This window comes from Lissotriton helveticus, chromosome 5_1 (genome assembly GCF_964261635.1).
Source record: "Lissotriton helveticus chromosome 5_1, aLisHel1.1, whole genome shotgun sequence".
Lineage (NCBI taxonomy): Eukaryota > Metazoa > Chordata > Amphibia > Caudata > Salamandridae > Lissotriton > Lissotriton helveticus.
The window spans coordinates 477,749,322-477,773,982 of record NC_136065.1 but is presented as its reverse complement, the minus strand read 5'-3'; the positions used below and the strand labels follow the sequence as shown (position 1 = coordinate 477,773,982).

Genomic DNA, 24,661 nt, shown 5'->3' with positions numbered 1-24,661 from the left:
TGCATGTCCGTTTGATTGGCTGTCTTAGGACAGCCAAACTGACATACGCACTGAAATTTCTCCAACCTGAGCTGTGTTGCACAGCTGGGTGGAGAACAGGTGCTGGCTCCCTCTCCCTGACCGAGCATCAAACCAGTGCTGGGTAAGAGTATTCTCAGCATGGGAGCAGCATCTGGATTGGGATCTGGGAGTCTGTACAGTGTGCACCAACCTGTTTACTGCCGTGAGTCAGAAATCGGGACAGGAGCAGAGGAGCAGAAAAGCACGGCGGCAGGCGGCAGCAGCCAGCAGCTGCAGGTAAGTCTTTTATAAAAAACATTTATTTCCCTCACACTTTTTTCCATCATTTCCCCCACACTGCCCCACCACTTGTCATTAAGAGCAGCTGCATGTATTGTGAATGAAACTCTCCATCCTGTCCCTAATGTACCATTTTGAAGCATTTCTGTTGAAAGTTACAAAGTAAGCGCAAACAAGAACATGATTCAGTAGGCTGTTGTTTAAAAATGATTCATGTTTTGTTGTACATCTCTACAGTGCAGTTGCTGAGGAAGCAAGCAGAAGATTTCTCTTACCTTAAGAAATGGGTTAGTGCTTTTCTTTTTAACTTTAGTTATTGCCATTTAAGATTATCACATACATATCCACATTAGAGAGTAATGAAGTAGCATGTAACTGAGCAATGCCAATGATAAGCAAGAAACATAACAAAAGGGGTCGGTAAGGAGGCAAGTCAATAATTCCATACAAATGTAGAGACCACAGAGCACCCCATTACAGGATAGTAGATATAAAATATGCAAAACACTCACTGAATGTGCAAAGTACATATAACTACAAGAGTACCACAACAATTTCCATGATTCAGAAGTAAGCTAGTTATATATATGGGGAGTCTTAAGAATCGCCAAGGCATGGTATGTAAACTAGTTGGTGTCAAGATGTTGTAGGTGAGTTAGGGTGATCAGAATTGTGAGTGTGTAGCCATGCCAGGAATGGCCTACAAATAGCTCTGGGTCTAGAAGCGGCTGGTATCAGGGCCAAAAAAGTGGACAATTGTTCTTGACAGAGGGTGATATCAAATATCCAGGCTGCAGTTGAGAAGCGTTCAGTTCCCCCCAGTGTATTGCAACTCTGCGTTTCACTAGTAGGACTCACATGGCAAGGAGACCTCGGGTTGTGGTCGGGGTATCTTTGACATAACCCAGCAGACCCATCAGGGGTCTAGGTTCCACTTGTACATCTAACATATACCGGATTTTATAAAGAAAATTCCACCTAATGTTGCCCTATACAGGGGCAATCCCAGGTCAAATGTAGAAAAGAGGCAAATGGGGTACCGCATCTCCAACAACTGGTATCTGGTCAGAAACTCATCCGATGGAGCTGAAGCGGTGTCCATTGAAGACAGTGACGAAACTTAAAGTGAATAAGCCTCAGTTTATAGTTAGGGGACAAGAATTCTAACTGGCTGCAGTAAAAGCGCCATTGCTCATCTGAAAGTGGTGAGTGTAGCTCAGAATTCCATCCAGCTTGTGCCTTCGACTTGGCCACCAGGGAGGTGCACTGCATAGTGTTGTAGAGGCATGTAATAAGCCTCGGCGTGTTTGGGTTAGTTATCATGTGTTCAACAGACAGTAGGGTGGGTGTAAGGTTCGGAAATGTGTTATGTAACTGACGGCATGTTACTCAGATGCGGTAGTATAATAGTAGGTATAAGAAGTTCAGCGAGGTCTCTCCAATTAATTACGGGAGGCTAAAAATATGTCACCGGGATATAAGTTGGCGAAAGTGTTAATGCAGAGTTGTTTCACTCTTGTCACATTGCCGTTGGCTGCTAATGGAGGTATTTGTGGGTTGTAGGCTAAGGGGATAGGTGAGGAAAATAGTATCCAGATGTGAGCCCTTTTTCGCAAACAGTCTCAGGCCCAGTGCAGTGTTTCAATCATATTAATTTCGATTCTGGATCGTTTGTATGTTTAACCCCTTCGACGCTCATGACGAGCTCAGCTCGTCATGGAGTTTCCATTGATTTCAATGGAAATTACATGGACCTCCTAGCACACCCCTTAGCATCCAAGTGGTTAATAGATAGTGATGCGCTGGGGGGTAGGGGCGGCTCTGCTTGTTTCTACTGCCACGCAGGGCTGGAACAGGGTTGGGTGTAGCCAGTGTTGGAGAAATTAAGCCTGTGCCCAATAGGCATAAAGGGGGATGTCCGGTGCGTCCAGTCCACCCTGATGAAGCGGTTGCGTAAGTAGCTCCCAGGAGATTTGGGCTTGTTTGGCAGCTCAGACAAGAGAAATCATAAGAGAGTGCAATGTCTTTAGAAATGTTTAGGTGAGTGGGAGGGGGAGATTTACGAAAATGTATAATAATAATTTAGGAAGGACAATCATTGTTGCCACTGCTATCCTGCCAGCTAGTGATAGAGGCAGTTTAAACCAGGTACCCACTGTGCCTTCCAGCCAGGTTACAGTCCGCCCATAATTCTAGCTCCAGAAGAGTTCTTGTGTGTCGCGACTTAGCCAAATTACCAAGTATTTAACTGGGTGTTAGCCAAGTCGAGGGGGAATTCCAGCTCGAAGGGCTTTGTGCCATCAGTAAGGGGGAATAGTGTTGACTCGGACCAGTTGATCAGAATTCCTGACAGGCCTCTAAATTTGGTGATTTCTCAGAGTACGGGATTTATGTTCTCCTTAACATCATGTGTATACAGTGTAAATGTCATCAGCATATAATGAGATGATCAACCCTCTGGATGTGAATCCCAGACCTCTGGATGCATGATATTGTCTGAGCCATGCCTCCAACTGCTCCATTGCTATTGCAAATAGGAGGGGCGATAAGGGGCACCCCTGTCTTGTACCTTGAGTGATGGGGAAAGTAGTTGATAGAAGGCTGTTTACACGTAGTCGGGCTGTGGGATCGGAGTATAGTCGTTTGATTTGCTGTAAGTATAGTGGGCTTAGCCCTAGTCTAGCCAAGATGGTAAAGTGGTATGGCCATTCTAAAGAATCAAATGCTTTTGTGGCATCCAAGAGGGCTGCCGTTGCGGGCGTCTGTGTAACACTGTGAAAAATGTGCGGAGGTTCTGTGCAGTAAGAAATGGGTTAGTGTTAAGAGCCTTTCAAATTTATGATTTTTTTTTGATTTGCCAACGTGATCTAACCATGAGCATACCATGCTGAATTTGCATTTTTATTAATGAATATGTATAAAAAGTTTCTACAGAAAGCTCTGATTTTGATGGATCAGGTGACTTCTCATTTACCTCCTGAGACTCTGTCCGAGGTTTCTGAGATTTTCTCTTTCACTAAGATATTGTCAGTCCTCTTCATGAGTTTTACACTTGAAAATTAGAGGAATGTTTATTCACTGACTAGGATTCTGATGTGATTTATGATCTGTATTTCTGTTTTTCTGGGAAAATTATGCATTTCTCTGTAATATTTTATTAACAACTCTTTATTAAATCTTTTAATCTTAACCTCCATCTAGAACTCGCGCCTTGAGTGGTCCAGTTTTTAATAATTAATTTACTTGTTAGGTCTAGGGTATTGATGAGGAGGGTAGCCTCTTACTGCTAATCATTGAGAAGGAATCGTGAGGCTGAATTGCCTTAGGTAAGATTTGTTGACTGAAGTTGCTTTGAAAAAGAACCAAGCTCTCTCTGAAATAGACATTTGAGCTATTCCATTATTGTCAATATAATTTTGCTCCAAAATAATTTTTTGTGTAGAGGGAACAAAGATGAGCCTAAGCCCAGTGGTCATACCACGCAGTTCATCTGAATGAAAACACTAATCCTGTGGGCTTGGTTCTTTTGAATTTCTTTATTAAATTGACTATTTACTCAATGGATAGCCAAAGATTTACAATTGAGAAAACTGAACAAGGCTTTAAAATAGTTTTGTCTCCTTTTCGGTTGTTTGTTAAAATCTGCTTTTAATTCACACACCTGTTACTATGTGTACTAATTGCTGTGCTAATATTATTCTTGTTCTGCAACATTCAGTTTAGTAAATCATTACAAATGGAAAGTGCAGAGCATGAGGAAGGTATGAACATACATTCAATTTATCCCAGTGAATTTATCGCAGTCAAAAACAAATCAATTTATCTGTGTACAAGCAGATTGAACTATTGCAGAGGTTTTCTAGTTGGCTTACCCAATACACATCTGTTCTACTGGACAATGCCATAAATGTCTCAAGCATGCTTTCAAGACGGGTTACCTCCACCAAGCCAAATGCCTCACTGCCAATTATTGGGCCTTACACATGTTCTTGACACTTGTTTTCGAGACAGTTAATGGCCTGTCACCTACTATCTCTCTGACATCCCATCCCTGTGCACACCTCCTATCCCTATGCTCTCAAACTGCTAGCTACACTTAAGTTACTATGCACCACCAACACGTTTCACTCTTTCCACCTCATGTGCTCTACGTAATGGAACTACCTTCCAACTACCATGGGCCACTCCTGTACTAGAAATCCCCAAAACACTGAAAAGACAATGCTTTCAGGTTGAAAGAAGAACATAATTACATCCCACCTTACTATAAATACATAAAACTCCACTTGCTAGTTATATATCAGAGACATAGTCAAATGTTTTGTCATAGCTAATCACACTCACAGAACTGGTGCAGCTTACTAATACCACAACAGCCGGGCCCATGTAGATAAGAGTGGTTGGTCGGTGGGGGCGAGTTGGGAAGGGATTCGACAGACAGCCACGAGGGAAAATAAATAAATAATTAATCTTCCCTAGTCGTAGTCTGTCGAAATTCCCTCCACCCAGCCCCACCGCTCTTACATGCACAGGCCGATGCTGTACCACAACAGTTATTTCATCTAATCTATGTTACCGATCACAAACTCAACTGATTTATGCACCATCATCGACGCTACTTAAAACACTTCTAATCGAATTGTTGCTTCGGTCTAATAAATCTAATAATTAAATATAAAGAACATAATGGGCTGACATGTTTTATGGTAAGAGCAGCATGTTATTGAAACGTTTGCCACTTTGGGTATCTTGCTAGTTCTTTAAACCGTAGTTTATGTCATTGCTATAGTCCTTAGGTCTGAGGTACACGGAAATCCCGACCAAAGGCCCACCTACATGTTCAGTAATTCCAGTAGGACCAGTAACTCCCCTTACTGGTCAAGTGGAAATTCATGGTCTGCGGACTTACCACTGACACGTTACATTTTTACCAAACGATTTTGGCTGCTCAGTACAGCAAAAACCCTAGGTTCCATTTAAGGGGTAAATGAGGAATTAATCGGGGAACTGGACCTAGATGTATTGATTATCCTGATAATTTCTCATTTCTTATGGTTTCACTGGGGGCACTTTCTATTCACTGCTAACTGCTCATAAGAGATTAAAGTACCCGCATATCAGTAACTACGAGTCAGACTTAACATAAATCTGAGCACTCATAATGATCCCCTAAAAAGGATTATCTTTATTACATAGAAATTTAACTTGTTTGGGTTAGTATTGACCTGTGAAATACATACGCTTTATGCATACACCTAGAGCACCTACTAGGGTCTGGGTTAAATATAGGTATTCTCTACAATGTGATTGTTAGAAATACATACAGAAAAAAATCAATGTCAAAACTCACCGGGGTTTCAGCTTCTGTCAGCTCTGTAAAACTCTTTAGTTTCGGGTCAGATGTCGGTGTTTGGGGTGTTTCGTCTTCTAGAATATCTGTAACTGTTAAAAAATATATGGTTTAGACCTGGTGTAGAAGATAAGGAAAAACCAGTGATAGCTTGTCCAAAGCCAGGATGTAGTTTTGTGTTAAACAAGATCTGAAGTAGTGCAACTCAGACCCAGGAACTTAACTTGGGTAGTAAGATTTGGGGCGGGGTGAGTGAGATTCAGTCACACTGGGATATCTTGTTCAAACATATTATCTGAGAAGCAGGACATGAGGAGGGCTTAAGGGGTAGTGAAAAGAGAGAGGAGAGCAGATTGTTAGGGGTTCATAAAACACAAAACATTTCAAACTAATCAACATTTTTGAGGCCTTAAGAGCAGAGAGAAAGAAAGTGAGTGTGTATATGTATTTTTGTCAGTGTGGGCATGTAAAAATTCCAGGTGAAATACGACTCTCATCATAGCTGACTGAGAGCCCTTGTACCCAACTACTTACTGCAGAATACATTCTTAGGGGGGTGTAATACTCCAAACACCCCTTCCCTTGAAGCTACACGCCTGCCCATCAATGTACTGAATTAAATTGAAGCTTTAAGCAAATCAGAACTTCAAAAAGTCATAATTACTCTACAGTCAAACTTATACTCCACAAGCCGATCAGAGTGAGCAGATAAAGACAAAGGTCCTTCTAACCAAACCTGGATTAAATGAGGAAATATTAATCTTCCCATGAGTAACAGGTTCAAGACTGATTTGCACATGGCTAGGTACAAACTGTAGTGGCGTAGTGAGCAAAAGAACAATGGATTAAACCTAGATTCTTGTGACCGGGGGCGAATATTTGCATTGTTTAGCATTCCGTCCATCATTTGTTCCTTTTGCTATTATTTGTAAATTGGCAACAGCATTCTGTGACTATATAATAATAATAATAATAATAAAAACATTTATTAAGCGCCTGGTTACACAGAAGGACAGTGCGTCCCCGCGCTATGGATGCATACCGAACAGAACTCCAGAACAAAAGTCCCGCGGCCCGGGGGAAGGGACACAGGAAGGGGTGACTAGACCTTGAGGAATAAGTAAGTTTTCAGTTTCAACCTGAAGCGCGATTCTGAAGGTTCCATCCGAAATTCCAGCGGAAGTTCGTTCCAGTATTTGCTGGCAAGAAACCTAAAGGATCTCCCTCCCATCCGAACACGACGGATGCGGGGGACCACCATCTGCATGCTCCCCATAGATCTCAGCAACCGTTTAGGACGGTATATGGTCATCATCTTCTGTAAGTAGATGGGGCCACGGCCATAAGCAATGCGGTGGGTGATACACAGGATTTTGAACCGAATGCGTTCTTGCATGGGAAGCCAGTGCAACATATGAAGTGCCCGCTTACCCGATGACCTCCTAGGCATTTTTAGAACTAGCCTGGCCGCCGCATTCTGGACGCATTGCAGTTGGCTCAGGTCCTTTCTGCTGAGACCACAAAGCAGGGAATTCCCATAATCGAGATGTGGGGTGACAAGGGCGTGCACTAGGGATTTCCTAGCTTTAAACGGAAGAAGATCCAAGATCTTACGAATCACCTTGAGTGTGCCATAACATTTCCTGACTACATTCCTCACATGTTGGGAGTAAGAGAGATTAGAGTCTAGAGTAACCCCCAAATTTTTCACCGTGGCAGATGGAGAGGGCACAGCCCCCAAGTCCGCCGGCCACCAGGCTGAGGTCCAGACGGAAGGAGACGGGCCGATGATAAGGAGTTCCATCTTATTGCCATTCAGGCGCAAATAATTACCCTTCATCCAACTAGTGAGTGCTACAAGACAGGAGGAGAAGTTCTCTGCAGCCCCAACTGGTTTATGAGATAACGTAATCACCAGTTGGGTATCATCTGCATACGAGACAATATCCACCCCATAGGACTCCACTAATCTTGCCAGGGGCTCCATATATAAATTGAATACCCATGTTTATGGGTATATCTAAAATCATACCCATAAACATCTCTTCTAAAGTGTCTGTATTTGGCCTTTATGCCATTTTAAAGAGCTAGGGTCCAGTTAGTGATAGGACAACTAACCACTAATGTCTGCCACAATGCAAGGTAAGAGATGTGCCAACCTCTCTCTTCTTTGTGAAATCACTCTCTTTCCATGCTGAATGTTTTAATTTGTCAAATCATTGTCCTGCATCTCTGTAAGTTGATGCACCTATGTCATTCACTACCCTTGTGCTAAGCACTCCTTCATTTACCTAATCTCTGTCTCACATTTCTCAACTCATCCTCTCGATATACCAGACCCACCAGAGTGTGGTGGTGTAAAACCAATAGCAGAAAAAATTTCTCCTTCACTGTCCTTTTAGCATAGAATGTTCAGTAGAAATCAGAGTAACTTGCATTGCGACTTCTGTTGCTCAAGTACCTACAGATAGGCTATTGCCATATAATAAGGTTGGTAATAAGTGCACGTTTGCCACTTATTGAATTGCTCTACAATATTTCCAACTTTCATTGCTATGCTACTGCAATGTGCTGCTTTCTAACTTGAGGACTTCAGTGTCCTCGAGGTCCTGTGAGCATATGGGGTTGGTGGCATGAACATGGTCCGCCCCTCCTCAGGCCACTTGTTGCTAATGAGAAGTTGTTCCTTTCCTTTTGAAACATTCACAGGTAGCCTAGTGTCGCAAGGGTTCCACTTTTCAGTAGGAACTATTCTTTTGTTGGACAACATAAATATTGGGATGGTGCCAGACTGATTCCATGCACCTCTCAGGATATGTTGGCCGATAGTCCTGCTAGCTCAGAATGCCACCAAAGTACCCCTAAACCTGGCAAAGTAACTAATGGTTTGGGCAAACTCGGAACATGACAACTGTGACCCCCAAGGACTCATGGTAACAGATCTAGAACCCTTTCACTCAGTCACTCATGCTCTCTCAGTGAATAATATAAGATATACACAAAGGGGAGTTTTCAATATTTATTGAACCATTGCGATTCTTATATAAAATATATGCACTGAAATGATTAATAGACAGAATCATACAAATGTGATTAGCAATATAAGGACAGTGAAAAGAATGGCCTAGGCAAGTGTTCTGCTAATTATCCCCTACTGGATTATCTAAATCTCCATTAACTGAGGGAAGGTATGTAGGCCCCTGTTGATGTAGCATGATTTTAAAAATCACAATACAAAACATGTTTACTGATTAAAGACACGAAAAGGTGAAACTGCACTTTGCACTTGTTAAGACCAATGAAAATGAAACAAAGGTAGTAAAAGGACCATAAAAGCATGCTTTTAAATGCAAGGTGAAGAAAACATACATACAAAGCAATACTAATACATATATAAATGAGTTGCACTAATAAGTTTCTTTTGAAAATGCTGTTTATTAACGGTTATTGATGGAATTAAGCTATTAATACGTGGCCTAGTGTTTCTAAAGCTTTCTGTTTGAATGCACCATTTAGAAAAGTCGGTGCAAAAACGTGTAGAAACTAGATACGATCTTGAAATTTAGCCTAATAATACGAGAGGTTCTTTGGAAAGTAAAAAAAACTAATTTTGTAGTATCATCTTAGAAAATTATACACATAAGAATGTTGAGAAAAATTGTGGTAGTAGGGTATTTCTAACATTAGCTATCTTCATGTAATAATCTTTGATGAAAGCTCAGCTATATTTTATATGATTTAGAGCTTATTTCATTTAAAATGTGTGATGCTAACTCAAAGGCTTTTTCGAAAATGTTTTTTCTCTAATGCTGAGCTTTCCCCTCTTAATACAGTGGACCATTATTCACTAGTGAAATGTTGCTTTATTTGTTCTGTACATGTATAAACCCAGACAATTCTGAATGTTTCTTAACGGTCCCAGTGAAATATTCCTGTGGGAACAGGATTTCAGATACTGCTATAGATAATTTCTTTATATCTCTTTTTCACCGATGTTAGGCCTATGTGGACTTTCAAATCTCCTTTTTCGCATGAAAAGCATGGGAAAGCATCTCACTATTGCAAGTGTCCTAGGTGATATTATGTGCATTTGAGCACACAATAGTCTTCCAATGGTGGAGTGATGCTACATTACAGGGACACTGTCAGAGACTTTATAAAAGAAAAATCCCCAAAAGAGTGGCATTGCCATACTTTTTCTTTTACCCTTGAGAGCAGATGCTATGCTGATCGATTTTTGATGATTACTAAAAACTTTTGCCTTACTTTGGACTGTGTTGCTGATTCTACAGTTGGTAGTTGATAGACTGAAATATTCTTTGCCTAACCAGTTTAATTTCCTTGTTTATGTTAATGGACTCACCCTTGATGGACTTTAAATCTAAAACATTTCCCCTTCCTTGTAGGATGTGAGCTGTCAGACAACAAACTATCCTTCGGCCTTAAGGGTGGTAGGAGTCTATAACTCTGAACACTGATTTTATAATAACCATCTGATAAAGCCTGCTGAAATGTTTGCTGTTTTTATACAAGCAGTGATATTCTTAACTGAAGTTCTCAAGGGATTGCCAGTGGCAATAAACTTGGAATCTTTAAAACAATAACCAAATTAATCTAATTTCTTTCTGAGTCTATTATGAAGTCTTTTTGGTTCTTCCATCTAAGCAGTGCTATTGTGCAAGGTTTTAGATGTGTTGTAGGGAGAACAGCGAGCTCTGTCAGAACATCAGGTGTTACTTTTATTTTGTGTTGCTGTTGCAGAGCTTTTTGTCTGCCTAACCCTAACTCAACTTCACTTCTTCAGTAGGTTGGGTCTTCCCATTTCTATTCTTTATTTCTACAACATGGTTTTAAGAGTGGTGTTCCTAAATCTGATCCCACATTTGCGAGCTGGCTGTCAATTAATGATCCTCATTGGACAGATAACGTGGTGTTTGGTCATCCTAACTTCTACCCCTACTATCGGCGGAGAAAGATTTGTCAAAGGATCTTTGCCTCTGTGGTAAATGCTGTAGATTGTCTGATCATAAAGGGCCCAGTGCAGTTAGATTAGTAAGGAAAGTAAGCATATAATACAATTTTACCAGGCTTGTTCAGAAACACCATCTTGGTTGCAGGTTGGGTATCCCTCCTCACAGAGGGTAAACATGAATCAGCTGTGCTGAAATGCTGACGGAAGTGATGACCTCACTATGACAGCCGAGTGCTCCTCCAATTAGACTACAGAAATGCATGTGTATTTATAACAACAGCACTCATGCTTCTGTGTCGAGGCTTCAGCTGAGCTGACATTGTTTATGGTCTCTGAGATAGCGCTGTCACCTTATGGATGAATAATAAACGACAACATTTGCACAATGTCTGTGCAGGCCTTGTACCTAATGATCAAGGTTTCATGATAATGTACTCATGAAGTGGAATTGTAAGCAATGTGGATTAAGAGAAACTAATCTTGCACTGTCATGTAAGCAAATGTGTGGCCAAAGTCAGTGTGTGGAAGAAGAAGGCAACTTTAGAAACGCATACATGCAAAATAATGGCAGTGTTTCTTACCGGGCTTAATCTAGCCATGTCACACTAGGACTAACAACTCAAGTGATTAAATGAGGAACACAGGGAAGCACAACCAAGATGCAAGCAGTACCAGAGCCTGGCAACAACTGACAATGAACCTCCGGCTGCCAACATTCACAGTGCAATATAATGTTCCTTTATAAATAATAGCAGACAGACTTTAACTATTCGGTCCTGGCATACAACATTTCTAAATCTGCCATCATCTACTTGCGTATCCTGAAAATAATCTGGCACCTGATTCCAACCAAGCATCTGAGAATAGCTGTGCAAGCACTAGTCACATCAATACTGCACTTTGGCAATGCAATTTTTTTAATGGTAATACCATTCACATAAGTAACCCTACTTAAAGCGGTCTTCCACTAAACAGCTAGACTTATACTCTCTTCTTACTAATTCAAGTCCATCACATCTATCCTCAGGGATCTACACTAGCTCCTCCTGATTCCAACAAGAACTCAATTCAAAATATGCTGTCTGTGCCACAAGGGCACACACAAACAATACACACACAAAAAATGCCCCCTCCATCACAGAACTCCTCACCATTTTGGAAGGTTCAAAAAGGCTGAGAAGATGAGACTCATATCACTTATAGAAGTAACAAAGTACAAACATTCATCCACCAGCAAGGAATCCTTCTGTAATGCAGCCACAACTGCTTGGAACTATCATCCTCCTAACCTACAAAAACAAACCCCTATCACTTCTTAAGACTCACCTGCTCAACCAATTGCTCAACTAGCCTCAAAATGGAATTAGCCCAGGTAGGGACGCGTTACACATAATCATTGGCAGTTATGTATGCATTTTTCTTTTGTTTCCCGATTCATAAATTACCCATCCTGTTTACTCATTCTGGTTGAAATGTAAATCGCCCCAAGACCCTCCTGTGTCAATGAGTGCTTTAGAAATATTCAAATAAATAAATAAATATTTATTCACAGCATGCAGATGGACACTCGCAATTTCTCCCACTTCAAGGTTAAGTGAGAAAATTGAAGGGCATCAAGGTCAATTTGGTGGGATGTATGACATCACAACGCATGCTTTTACTCCGCATGCCATTACAACGCAGTTTTTACAACGCAAGTCATTACAACGACTTGCGTTGGGGGGCGCTGGATAGTGGAATAGTTTAATTTTCTATTCCAACTCCAGTCCCCGTGGATAGTAGGGAAGGTGTTGGATAGAAAATTAAACTATTCCCTATCCTACAGCGCCCTCCAGTGCAAGTCGTTGTAACGACTTGCGTTGTAATAGCTGCGTCGTAATGGTAGTGCGGAGTAAAAGTTGCGTTGTAAAGGATGTTCCCCATTTGGTGGTTTGGGTGAAAAACTATAGAGACAGGTCAGAGAAGAGTAAGTCATAGAGTAAGGAGAGAAAAAGGAATTGGAGAAAGGGTGTGCTATTCTAGGAGCAACAGTGAATGTAGATGGGAATAAAAGATGTTTGTGACACAAAGGGATGTACAAAAGTTCCCCGGGAAGAGTGACGGAGAGGGGTGTGTGTGCTGGTAAGTGGGGGGAATCCCCTAGTTGGAACTAGAACCCTCACACACCCAGCAAGCTAGGTGTCATGCTTCATCATATGGGCTCTGCTCCTCGTCAGACTGGCGCTGCAATGTCTGACGGGCTCCCGAAACCGGGGCTCTTTATCGGAGATCTTCTGTTCCCGCCATATGGTGCATGCGTGTGAGAGGGCCTGGGGAGTGTGGTCGTGACGTGAATTTTAAGTTAAAAAAGGTGAGTCAGTCCACATACTGAATTTATTCTCGTAGTAGACTCCCTTGGTTAAAAACAAAGAATGGTGGTGTGGGAGGGGAGAGACAATGACCCTAACACTATTAGAGTGAATTGGACTACTACCCTCAATTATCGGTCGACATGTTTCTTGCCTGATGGCAATTCTTCAGGACCTAATAGGATCGTACCACACAGTGAAAATACTAGTGACAAATATATATACAAAAGTAAAGGGTCAAAACTTGCAGGCAGGTATACGACCGTTTTTTAGTCAGTGATACCAGGATGCAGGCTAGTCAGTCCTGCTGCAGTTTGAATGCCCTAAACCGGATCCCTGATGGACCTCTCAGTCTGCTCCCGTGGGACTGGCTGGGGCGGCAGCAGTCCAAGCCGGTTCACCTACCCCACGAGCAGCGTCTGGATAATGACGCAGAGCAGCTGGTCAGTTTTTACAACGCAAGTCATTACAACGACTTGCGTTGGGGGGCGCTGGATAGTGGAATAGTTTAATTTTCTATTCAAACTCCAGTCCCCGTGGATAGTAGGGAAGGTGTTGGATAGAAAATTAAACTATTCCCTATCCTACAGCGCCCTCCAGTGCAAGTCGTTGTAACGACTTGCGTTGTAATAGCTGCGTCGTAATGGTAGTGCGGAGTAAAAGTTGCGTTGTAAAGGATGTTCCCCATTTGGTGGTTTGGGTGAAAAACTATAGAGACAGGTCAGAGAAGAGTAAGTCATAGAGTAAGGAGAGAAAAAGGAATTGGAGAAAGGGTGTGCTATTCTAGGAGCAACAGTGAATGTAGATGGGAATAAAAGATGTTTAGCTGCATTTTCTTCCACGTGTTACCTCAACATACAATACTAAAGACCTAATTGACTGATGGCTGTAAGTTGATGTCTCATTCGCTCAGCTGCTTGTGCCACTTCCCTGTTTGAAGGGTGGATGAAGGTAATAACTGGCATCGTCATTGAGAATGCCTTGTTGGCAGTGGCGAGACTCTAACTATGGGGCTTATTACGATTGCGTTTTTTCCGCATCCTCCGGGCCGGCGGAAGCAACCGCCGGCCCGGAGGATGCGGAAAAACCGCAGCGGACCCACCAAAGACCCACCGCCACATTAGGATAGCTGGTGGGTCCTGGTTTCCGTCCGCAGCTTTTCCGCCGCGGTTGGCTTACAACCACGGCGGAAAAGCTCTTATATGGTGGCGGTGTCTCTCAGACACCGCCAGCCATATTAGGATGGGCTTTAAAAAATGCTTTTCCGCGGCGGGTTTTCCGCCGTGGAAAAGCATGTGGAAATTCACTGCGGGGGCCCGTTGCGGGCCCCCTGGGTGAAGGGGGATGGAGGGTGCACATGGGGGGTACCTATGGTACCCCCCTGCATTTGTATGCAGTAATCGGCAGGCACCGCACAGTGCCTGCCGCTTTCTGCATACAAATGCAAAGTATGCATTTTTACCATTGCGGCGGGTGCAGCTTGAAGCCGCACCCGCCGCAATGGTAAAAATAGAGGATGTGACCGCCAGGGTGGCGGTCACATCCTAATTGGACAGGAGGGAACTCCGCAGGCCATGCGGAGGTTCCCTCCTCCTCTGTGGTCGCGGACGGACTCAAGTCCGTCCGTGATCATAATGGGCCCCTATGATGATAAACCACCTCCCTTCAGTTACTGTAGCTGATCCATCACTTCTAGTGGTGTCTTCTCCATTACTGCCATGTAAAAAAATTCTGACTTACATGGATCTGCATGAAAAAGTGTCTTACTTATTGGAAGAAAACTCACAACACATGAGGACTAGTTTTAACTCGACGGATAATAATACAGTTATTTTTCGGTACCCACATTGTTGACACAAATACCCCAATGTTGGAATGGCATTGTATATTTGCTATTCATGTCATCTTTTTCCACACTGCAGCTCCTGCCATGCTGGCATTAGCAACCTTAGGGATCAAAAACTCTGTGTCAAAGGAGGGTATCTGTAAATGTGAATGATCGTCTTCTGCCATTGTGGCCTGAGGCTGTGTGGTCTGACTACCCATCTTTGCATTGGACGGTGTATGTTCTTTTGGTGACAGAATTTTCAAAATTTTTTGGTGATCATTAGAATTTAACCTATAAGATTATTTTCACAATAACTGAATTGCAGTCTAGGGATTTGCAAAATATTGAAGGATTTTGTTTCGCAACTTCACATAATTTTCTTTAAGCTTTGCCTGATTCATGAAGTGTAAAGGAGGTGAGGTAAAAACAAACCAAAAGTAGTAAGAAAAGGAATAATTTTAGTGCCCCGTCCCTGCAGCAGAAAATGGAAGCAGATATGGTAAGGGCTTCGAGCAGCAAAGCATTGCAATTTGCTAGTGAGTGGCTGTTGCTGAGGAGCTGCTTACCCATTGCCTCTGCCAGCTAATATCAGTCGTAAGGAGTAGCAGGTAAATCCCCACTGCAGGGAGGTGGTATGTCCCGCCAGACTGGGAGGCACAGCCGACCCTAAAAGCAGCACCCACGGGGACTGGCAGAAAAAGGTTGGAATGATGGCCCTCAGGGGGAAGTAGGGTCGCAGACCAGTCTTCCCCTGGGTACTTTTGCGCAGGAAGGACTAAGCAGGGGTTTAGGGGTGGAGTTGGGGAGGGATATAAGGGTATAGGGGAGGAAGGAACTTCCTTCTCCTGTATCCAGAACCATGGGGGAGGGTAGGAAGTACATTTTTGGAGTGTAGGGATTTGCTATTTGGTGCAGGCCTAGAGTTAGTTGGCGGCCAATTTGGACGATTGGTGGCTATTCCTGGGCGTGCTCTGCATGACGAGTGTGGCGGTACACTCAGTGGAGGTGGGTTTCTGCACTAAGCGATGGCTGCGAGGGAAGCGGAGGCTGTCCGTGAGGCCCTGCGCGTGTTGGGTTGCGCTGGCCGTGAAGACCTTCTAAGGCCTGGCGTGTTGGAGCAGGCATAGGTCGGGATGACCCGGACTCCACGATCTGCCTCCGCGGGTGTGGCTGCAGTGGTGGTGGCTTGTATGGATGAGCCACCACCGGAATCACGAGGTACAGCAGGCAGGGCGTAGTGAAAAAAGGAGCCTAAGCATGGAGAAAGGCGTCAGAGCCTGTCTGCGTGGCTGCCTGAGGCTGAGAAGACGAGCTGCCGGTTGAAGTAGGCAGGCCTGGGGGGTATCAGCTGCATCAGCTGGGTGAGGCGGAGAGGCTGTGGAGGTGGGGGCGGGGGGAGTGGGAAGATTGAGCCAGCCTGGTAAGGCGCAGGGGGCCGGCGAGGGGCTAATTCTTGACTTGGAGGGGGGTGAGGGGAGCATGGAAGGTGTGGAGGACTGGCAGGTTTTAAACCTGTCTAGAAACAGGCATGATCAGGGGCAAGAAGTGGGGCAGTGGGAGGACGCTCTCATTGACCTCTCTAGAGGGATACTAATGCGTCAGGAGCAACGGGGGCTAGGGGCCCTGCAGACAGGTGTCTTGGGAGCTGAGGGGGTGGAGGAGGTGGGCCTGGGACCTGGTCTTGGGGCAAAGGGTGAGCCTGGGAGGGGGCAAGGGGGCTATTACCCTTCACCTCTTCTACCCAGGAGGGCATGTCCTTGGAGGAAAGAATAAGAGACCAGCGGCGCATTATTTATGAAATGGAGGCAAGGTGGGGGGACATCTGCGCTGCCAGGGACAGGTGAGACAGGGATGACTGGACGGAGGGGCAACCCATGCCCACGTCAGAGGAGGAAGCTTGGGCTGAACAGGAGGCGCAGGCGGCAGATTCCAAGGGCAAGTGGGTGTGGGTGGAGGAAGGCAGGCTCCCCGGTCGGGGGCAGGGGCAGCCAAGACGACGATGAGACCCGATGGTGCTGGGGCCCTTCCAGGTTTGAGCAGCCTGGGGGGTTTCCAAGCTGGCAGCAGTCGGCAGAGTGGTTGGGGGCTGGCGGGAGCAATACGGCCCCGAGATTCCAGCTCGAAGCAGCAGGTGGTCCGCGGACGGCCTTCCCTCCAGCGCGGGGGCATGCAACGGTGGTGTGTGCTGAAGGCCGTGGTGGTGCACGTGCCAAGAAGGGTAAAGGTGTGAAGAGAGCGGTGCATGAAGTGTTATGGTCGGCTACGGAGTTGGAGACTGAGATTGAGCTGGATTATGGTGCTGAGAGTGAGGAGCTGGAGGAGGGAGAATTGCGGGATGACGAGGACGTGATTGTCAGACATGTGGGTGGTGGGAAGAAGGCAACCAGATGAGTTGGTGTCTTACAGGAAGCAAGTGTGGCAAAGAGTAAGCAGAGAATGGACAACCTGAAGAAGAGCAGTGGAAAAGGAAAGGAGGAAGAGGCGCAAACGAGCTTCACAGATGAGGTTGCTTGGTGGGCTGCCTGGGATGGTGGTCTGAAAGGGGAGAGGAAAAATCTGGCCAGTTGGTAGGTGTGGGAGAGGGGTCTGTAAGGGACATGACAGGGTTGTCACCCAGCACAGTAACACTAGCGTTGGGATCAAAGGAATCTGGGGCAAAGACGTTGGTGGTGGCAAGTGTCCAGACTGACAAAACGTAAGGGTCAGACGGGAAGGACGATAAGGGAGAGGACAAATATCATAAGAAACTGCCATATATGGGCTTGGCTGTGCCGCTGGTGTCGCACTTGTCGAAAAAAACAAGAAGTAGAATTTGGAGGCACGAATACGTGGACGTATTTAAACTCTTGCATAGGGAGAAACAGGGCTCTAAGGAGCAAGAATGGGAATTCACGAGGAGACCCAGGGTCCCAGTAAACATGGAGAATTGGATGTCTGCCTTTCTCATATATGCTAGCATATATTGTGAGAAGCTGCTGAAATACATGGATATCATCAGGAAGGCGCAGATGCATTTCGGGAGGTTCGCTTGGTTGAGTTACGACGAGGAGTTCAGGGCACAAATTAGTGTAAACTCAGATAAGCCATGGGGAGAAGTTGACCAGGAATTGTGGATGCAGTGTATGTCATCCACGCAGTCATCCACATCCACTCACACAGCAAGTGATTTGCAAGTGACGTATCTGTCTTTTCCAATGCATCCTGCCCAGGTTGGGGCAGGGAGAGGTACGGATAGCTCAGGGGGCACAGGAGCACCGCCTAAGCAAGGGGGGGTAACACAAGAGCCTGTTGGAACTACAACAAGGGCTATTGCTCTAAATACCCCGGTAAGTTTAAGCATGAATGCTCTAAAAGAAGGGGGCCGACGCGCTCACACAGTGTTTTACTTTGGCCACGCCCTCAGAACAATGGCGGGCCTCAAAAGGTAGGGGGCAAGCTGGGCCAAGGGCTCCTACAGCCATTAAGATCGAGACCATGGGCCCGTGGCTCTCGAGGTACCCTGATAACCAGGCTGCGCTGAAGCTGCACTGGGGATTTATCAAAGGTTTCCGGGTGGAGTATCAGGACCCTAGGGAACAGAGGTGGGCGGACAATTTGAAATCAGCCAAAGAATTGCCGGATGTGGTGGCAGCCAAATTGAAGAAAGAAGTGAAGGAAGGCAGGATAGCGGTCCATTTGTCGACTGGCCTATGGACAATTTGATTATCTCACTCTTAGGGGTGGTCCCTAAGAAAGTACCGGGCGAGTACAGGATGATACATCATCTGTCTTGGCCAGAGGGAACGTCCGTGAATGACCTCATTGTAGGAGAGGACTCGAGGGTGCTGTATGCCTCGGTAGATGATGCGATCCGACTCGTGCGGGAGTGTGGGCAGAAAGCTGAAATGGCGAAATGTGAAGTGAAATCTGCTTTCCGCTTACTGCCTATACACCCTACGGATTTCTCGCTGGGGATGCAGTTTGCTGGGGCCATTTTCATGGACAAGGTCTTGCCTATGGGCTGCCCATTCTCTTGCGCACTGTTTGAGATGTTCAGCACATTCTTGTAGTGGGCTTTCATAAAGATCAGTGGGCACAGAGAGGTGTCTCACTATCTAGATGACTTTCTTTTCATTGGCAGGGAGCATTCAGGGGACAGACCTTGGTGCACTTTCAGGACATAGCACGATATTTTGGGTTCTCCTGGCGCCCCAAAAAAACAGCTGGGCCCAGTTATCGGTTGACCTTTCTGGGCATCGAGTTGGACTCGTTCCAGTGGATGGCCCAGTTACCCGCAAAGAAGGGGGCGGAGATACAGGCTTGCCTCCTATGGTTGATCGGGGAGAAGAAGATCGATTTGAGGGCGGTACAAACACTCTTGGTTTCCTGAATTTCAATTTGCTGAGTGGTGAGAGCGGGATGTACGTTCTGCAGGTGCCTCGGCATGGCCATGTCGGGGGCGGTACTACCACACCACAGGGTCCGTATCTCATTGGGCAGTTCGGGCCGATTTGAGAATATGGCTGACATTCGTGACGGATTTCAATGGGGTGTCCTTGGACTTTGTTGATGACAGAAAGATTTGGCAGGTGCACATTTTTTCAGATGCGGCTTGGGTCTCTGGCTTTGGCATCTTTTGGGATGGCTGTTGGTGCGCGGAGAAGTGGCTGGCCCATTGGTAGCACAAGGGAGTAACATTGCATTCCTAGAGTTTTTCCTGTTGTTGGTGGCTTTGGTGGTCTGGGGTTCTGAGTCTTGGAATAGGTTGGTGCTGTTTCATGTGAACAACATGACTGTAGTCGAACTAGTCAACAAGCAAAAAGTGAGGGATCTGAGGGTCCTGCAGTTGTTGCACAGTTTTCTGCTAACATGCTAACGATTGAATGTGGTGTTTAGTGCGAAGCACGTCCCTGGGGCAAGTAATAACATTGCGGATGCTTTGTCTCGTTTGTAGTGGTGACATTTTGGCACTGGCACCTGGCGCGGAACAGTGCAAGACCGAGATGCCGGATGGCATCTGGGCCTGGGGGGAGTGAGGGTGATAGGCTTGGTTATAAAGTCTATAGCAGACACTACGAGACAGATCTACAGACTAGCTTGGTCGGAATTTGGATCCTTTATGGGCTAGAGCTTGGATACATGGTGCACGTCTCGACCAGACATCAAAAAGGGAGTGCTACATTTTGTTTAGTATTGCATTGACAAGGGTTTGTCTTCCACGACGATAGCTGGAAAGCTGGTGGGCATATCCTTTTATGGTATCTTGTACATGGGGTTTGACCCGGCAAAGGATGTGATCATCAGCAAGTTTGCGGCCGGGGGAGTGGAGGTGGGGCAGGAGGGGTGCCAAGAGAGGCGATTATGTTTGATTTACTGCAAAGTTTGTTGGGAGCATTGCCCACGTGTTGTTACAATGGCAATGAAGTCTCTGTTTTTCGTTTGTGTATGGTGTGGATGTTTTTGGGACTTTTTGGGTTTCTGAGTTGCTGGGCACAATGGGGCAAGGTGGGAGGTGCTATGAGGATATTAGATTGGATGGAGAGCGTTTGGGGATTTGGTTGGGACATTCTAAGACGGATCAGATGGTGCGAGGTAAATGGGTATGGTTGAACGAGAGTGAATGCGTGGGAGTGTGCCCGGTGCAGTAGTGGCAGGGGTTTGTGCACGGGTCCAGCAAGCAGTCGGGAGAAATATTTTGTCATGCGTCCAGTGAAAGGGTAACTGCGGCACAGCTGTTGGCAGTGCTGCACATGGCTTTGAGATATCTGGGCAGGGACCCGGCAGGATACAGCACTCATTCATTCCGCATTGGGGCGGCGACTGCAGCAGCGCATCTGGGATGGTCATGGGACAGGATTCTGCAGATTGTGAGGTGGAGGTCCAGGTGCTGCGAATACTACGTGCGCAAGTAAAGGGATTTTGGTAAGGGAAGGGAGGATATGGGGGGAAAAAGGGGTCATCGTGTGGTGCACTAACATCTTTTTCTCGTCGTAGGTCGTGTGGGAGGCCCGGGGACCAAGACGTCACCTGGATTGTTGGACATTCATTCATACACTGGACAGAAAAATGTGCAGATCACCTGGTGTACGGCCGTAACATGGGACTGAAGAGCAGTCATCACGAGGTACAATGGTGGGGGAAAGGAGGGATGCGTTGGGGGGCACTTTTGCCCTGGCTTACGAAGTTGATTTCTCAAAGAGGCTGGGAGAGAACGACTTAAAATGTAAATGTAAATGTAAATGTAAATGTACAGGAATTTATATAGCGCAAATCACCGAGCGGTTTCTAAGCGCTTGCTTAGGGAACCCGTCCTGGTATTCCCCTGTGAGATAACCCCGGCAGAGTATCCACAAGGTGAAAGCCAAGCATCCCACCGCGAGGGGCCGTTGTGGAGATTAAGCAAGCTATTGCCCAGAGTTGCAGAGTGTGAACCCGTGAATCGAGTAGGCACCGGAGCGAGAATTGTCGAGTCCATGGACATTTTAGGACTCAAGACCCCACCGAGCCGGGAATTGAACCCTGGTCCCTGGCTGACCTCTGCTTCCAGGTCTGCCTCCTCTAACCAGTGAGCCACACTTCTCCACTTGGTTCGGCTGTCGGGTTTGGCGATCCTTCAGTTGATGCAAAGAGACCTGGAGGTCATGAAGCACAGGATGGGTGGGACATGCATTGTATGGACAGAATTTGTGCCTCAGAAAGTTTGGAAAGGGGCAGTGAAACCTGCGGCAGTTGAGAAAGCCCGTAGAAAACTCAACAGATCAATGAGGGTCTTTTGTGGGGAAAAGGACATCAAAGTGATTGCCCATACGGGGCTTCGGCTCGAGGAGCCCCTACTGTTCAGGGACCAAGTGTGCACCTTTTGTGACTGGGGAATGCATATTATATGATGGAAATGTGTGATGTGACCAGCAAGTTGTGGAATGAGTCCATATGGTGTCGCAGGGATGTCTGAGGGTGAGGGGGAAAGGTGCACAGAATGACAGTGTTGGGGGGCAGGTAACCGCCCTATAGGGGGGTTCCCTGGTTGGCAGAACTTTGGAGGGGTGGGGGAGTCACTGACGGGCACAACCACCCCTCGGGGGGGGGAATGTTGGGGGTGCCGGATGTATGAGTGGAATGGCAGGTGATACAGGGGAGGATGCTCAAAGATAAGTGAAGAAGTGGATCAAGAACTGAAAGGGGTCCTGGAGTGGAATGTGAGGAGAGTTTGGAGCAATGTGAAGGGAGTTGAATGGATGAAAGGTTGATGTTGGGGATTGTTATGGTTAATTGATGTTTATTGGTTAAGTATTGTGTTATGCAGCATCTCCTAATAAATGGCCTTTTACTCTTTAACAACAGCGGGGAGTGGTTTATTGCGCAAAAAGCAAGCTAAAACAAGAGGGGATAGTAGTGACCAAACAGGTATGCATTCAAATCGCCCAAACATAAATGCCCAAAAGGGAGACTAAGGAAGCATCCAGCATTGTTGTCATCGAGAAACTGTATTGCTAAAGAGAAGGTCGGCGCCATCCATGGACCTGCTCTTTTAGCAGCAGCATTACAGAAGACTTTGCACTCGGCAGCAAACCCAGGCAGTGAGCAGTGGGAGCTGCGATCAGCAGGATCAATTTGGCATCAGCTAGACCAACAGTGGCCACTTTCAACATCAGCAGCAAGCGCGGACGTCGGGCAATGAGCAGTGGGAGCTGCGGTTGGCAGGATCAAGGCGGCATAAGGTAGACTCCAGCAGTAAGTGCATATATAGTGAGCGGGCAGCGAGGCTCTGCTCAACAAAAATTCAATGCGGGCAGCAGAGCAGTGAGTGGGGACAGAGAAAGCAGCGAAGCGTGTCTTAAATGCCTCTCAGGAGCGCACCCGGACAAGTAGTAATATCCTGGGCAAATGATCTCCTGTGCAAGGCGGGCAAGCACGAGGAGCGTTGGTGCACTGGATTTAAAGGCACATGGCACCTGAAATGAATTAAAAGGGCAGAGCGGCAAAATTATATGGCGGGAAGTAACTGCCAGGAAGCTCGAGGCGGAACAAAATTGGTTTGTCCTGCAATTGGCTACAACCTAAAGCAGCTGTTTGAGAGCTGCTCAAGCAAGTGCCACGTGAGTAAACAAATGCAAAATCTACAGCTGGGTGCAGTCCAAGGGTTTTTATGCGCTAATATTGAAATCGGAGAATAGTTATATCTGACTGCCATTGAGAAATCAGAGTAACAGCAGTTGGAAGCAGCAAAGCAAGCATTTGGAGTGGCATAACGGGCTTCAGGCTGAGGAGGTGAAAGGTTACTGCACCAAATAAAACAGGGTGTGGGTATGACCAAAATACCCACTGCACCTTGCAAAGCTTCCGGCAGCAAAAGAAGCCATGAAAGGAGCAACTGAGTGCACTAATTTTACTTATTTTATAATTAGTTGTTAAATACTATTAGTTATTTAATTGAAAATGTAATATTAATTGTGTAATTACCTTTTTCAAAGTTTAATTTTAGGTGCAGGTTGTGGGGATTATAGGGGTTAAGTGTAGGAAGTTAATTGTTTTACATTTTTATTTGTTTTTAATTAATAATAATTGTTTAATTATTAATTAATTGTGTTATTTGTGCAAATAAATATATCTATTTTACATTTTAGATGTGGGTTGTGAGTTGTGTGGTGTTATAGGGTAGGAAGTATATAAACTAAATGTATGAAATAGTTTATGTTTTTGTTGATCATTTTTAAATAAAAATATTTATTTGCATGATAATTATTATTTTATTTTATTTAATATATTTGTAGGTATTTGTGTTATGAATGTAACCTTAAAAGATGTTTTTTTCTTTAAGTTTTGAATATTAAATATATTTTTATATTGATTTACAACATATTTACATATTTTTTTATTTGCTTTGTTCTTACAATATAATTTTTTTGTTGATGATATTTTGTTTGTTTTTAATTTTGAACTGACTGGAGCGGAAATAGTAAATTTTACCCCTCCGCAATCCAAACTTTCCCTACTGTTGCACTCATTGGAGTGTGAATAGTAATTTTTCCACTTCCTCAATCCAACACTTTCCCAACTGTTGTACTGACTGGTGTGGGAATAGTACATTTTATCAGTCCGCTATCCAACACTTTCCCTACTGTTGCACTCACTGGAGTAAGAATAGTAATTTTTACCTCTCCGCAATCCGACACTTTGCCTATTGTTGTACTGACTGGAGAGGGAATAGTACATTTTTTCCCTCCGCAATCCAACACTTTCCCTACTTTTGCCCTCACTGGAGTGGAAATAGTAATTTTTACTCCTCCGCAATCCAACACTTTCCCTACTGTTGTACTGACTGGAGTGGGAATAGTAAATTTTATCTCTCCGCTATCCAACACTTTCCCTACTGTTGCACTCATTGGAGTGGGAATAGTAATTTTTACCCCTCAGCAATCAAACACTTTCCCTACTATTAAACTGACTGGAGAGGGAATGTTACATTTTACCCCTTCAGAATTTAACACTTTCTCTACTGTCACATTCAGTGGAGTGGGAATAGTACATTTTACCCCTCTGCTCTTTAACAGTTTTCCTGGTGTTGTATCGGTTGGAATGGGTGCAGTAAATATTACCCATGTGCAAGCTATCAATTTCACTACTATTGCATTTATTGGAGGGAGATTTGTAAATTTTCTTTTTATCCAGTTTTAATATTTATGTGTTGCGCTAAGTGGGAGTGGATTTTTTAAATATATATTTAATTTAATAGTTTGCATGTTTTTTTTTTATTGCAGTGGAAATATTATGTGTATTAAAAGTTATAATTTATTTTGTATTGTATTTATATTATTATTCTTTGTTTATTTGAAATTATAATATATTTAATAATTACTATTTGTAATTTGAATTTTGTTTTTACT

At 44.8% G+C, this 24,661-nt stretch overlaps 1 protein-coding gene across 1 annotated transcript in view; it reads right to left on the bottom strand.

Annotated features, from left to right (window-relative positions):
• The window catches only part of PDPN (podoplanin), a 333,969-nt gene that overhangs the window by 91,870 nt on the left and 217,438 nt on the right, over window positions 1-24,661 (bottom strand). The window contains exon 2 of the mRNA XM_078642769.1: window positions 5,651-5,742. Within this exon, the coding sequence (XP_078498895.1) occupies window positions 5,651-5,742 (92 nt within the window). The remainder of the gene's footprint in view (window positions 1-5,650; window positions 5,743-24,661) is intronic.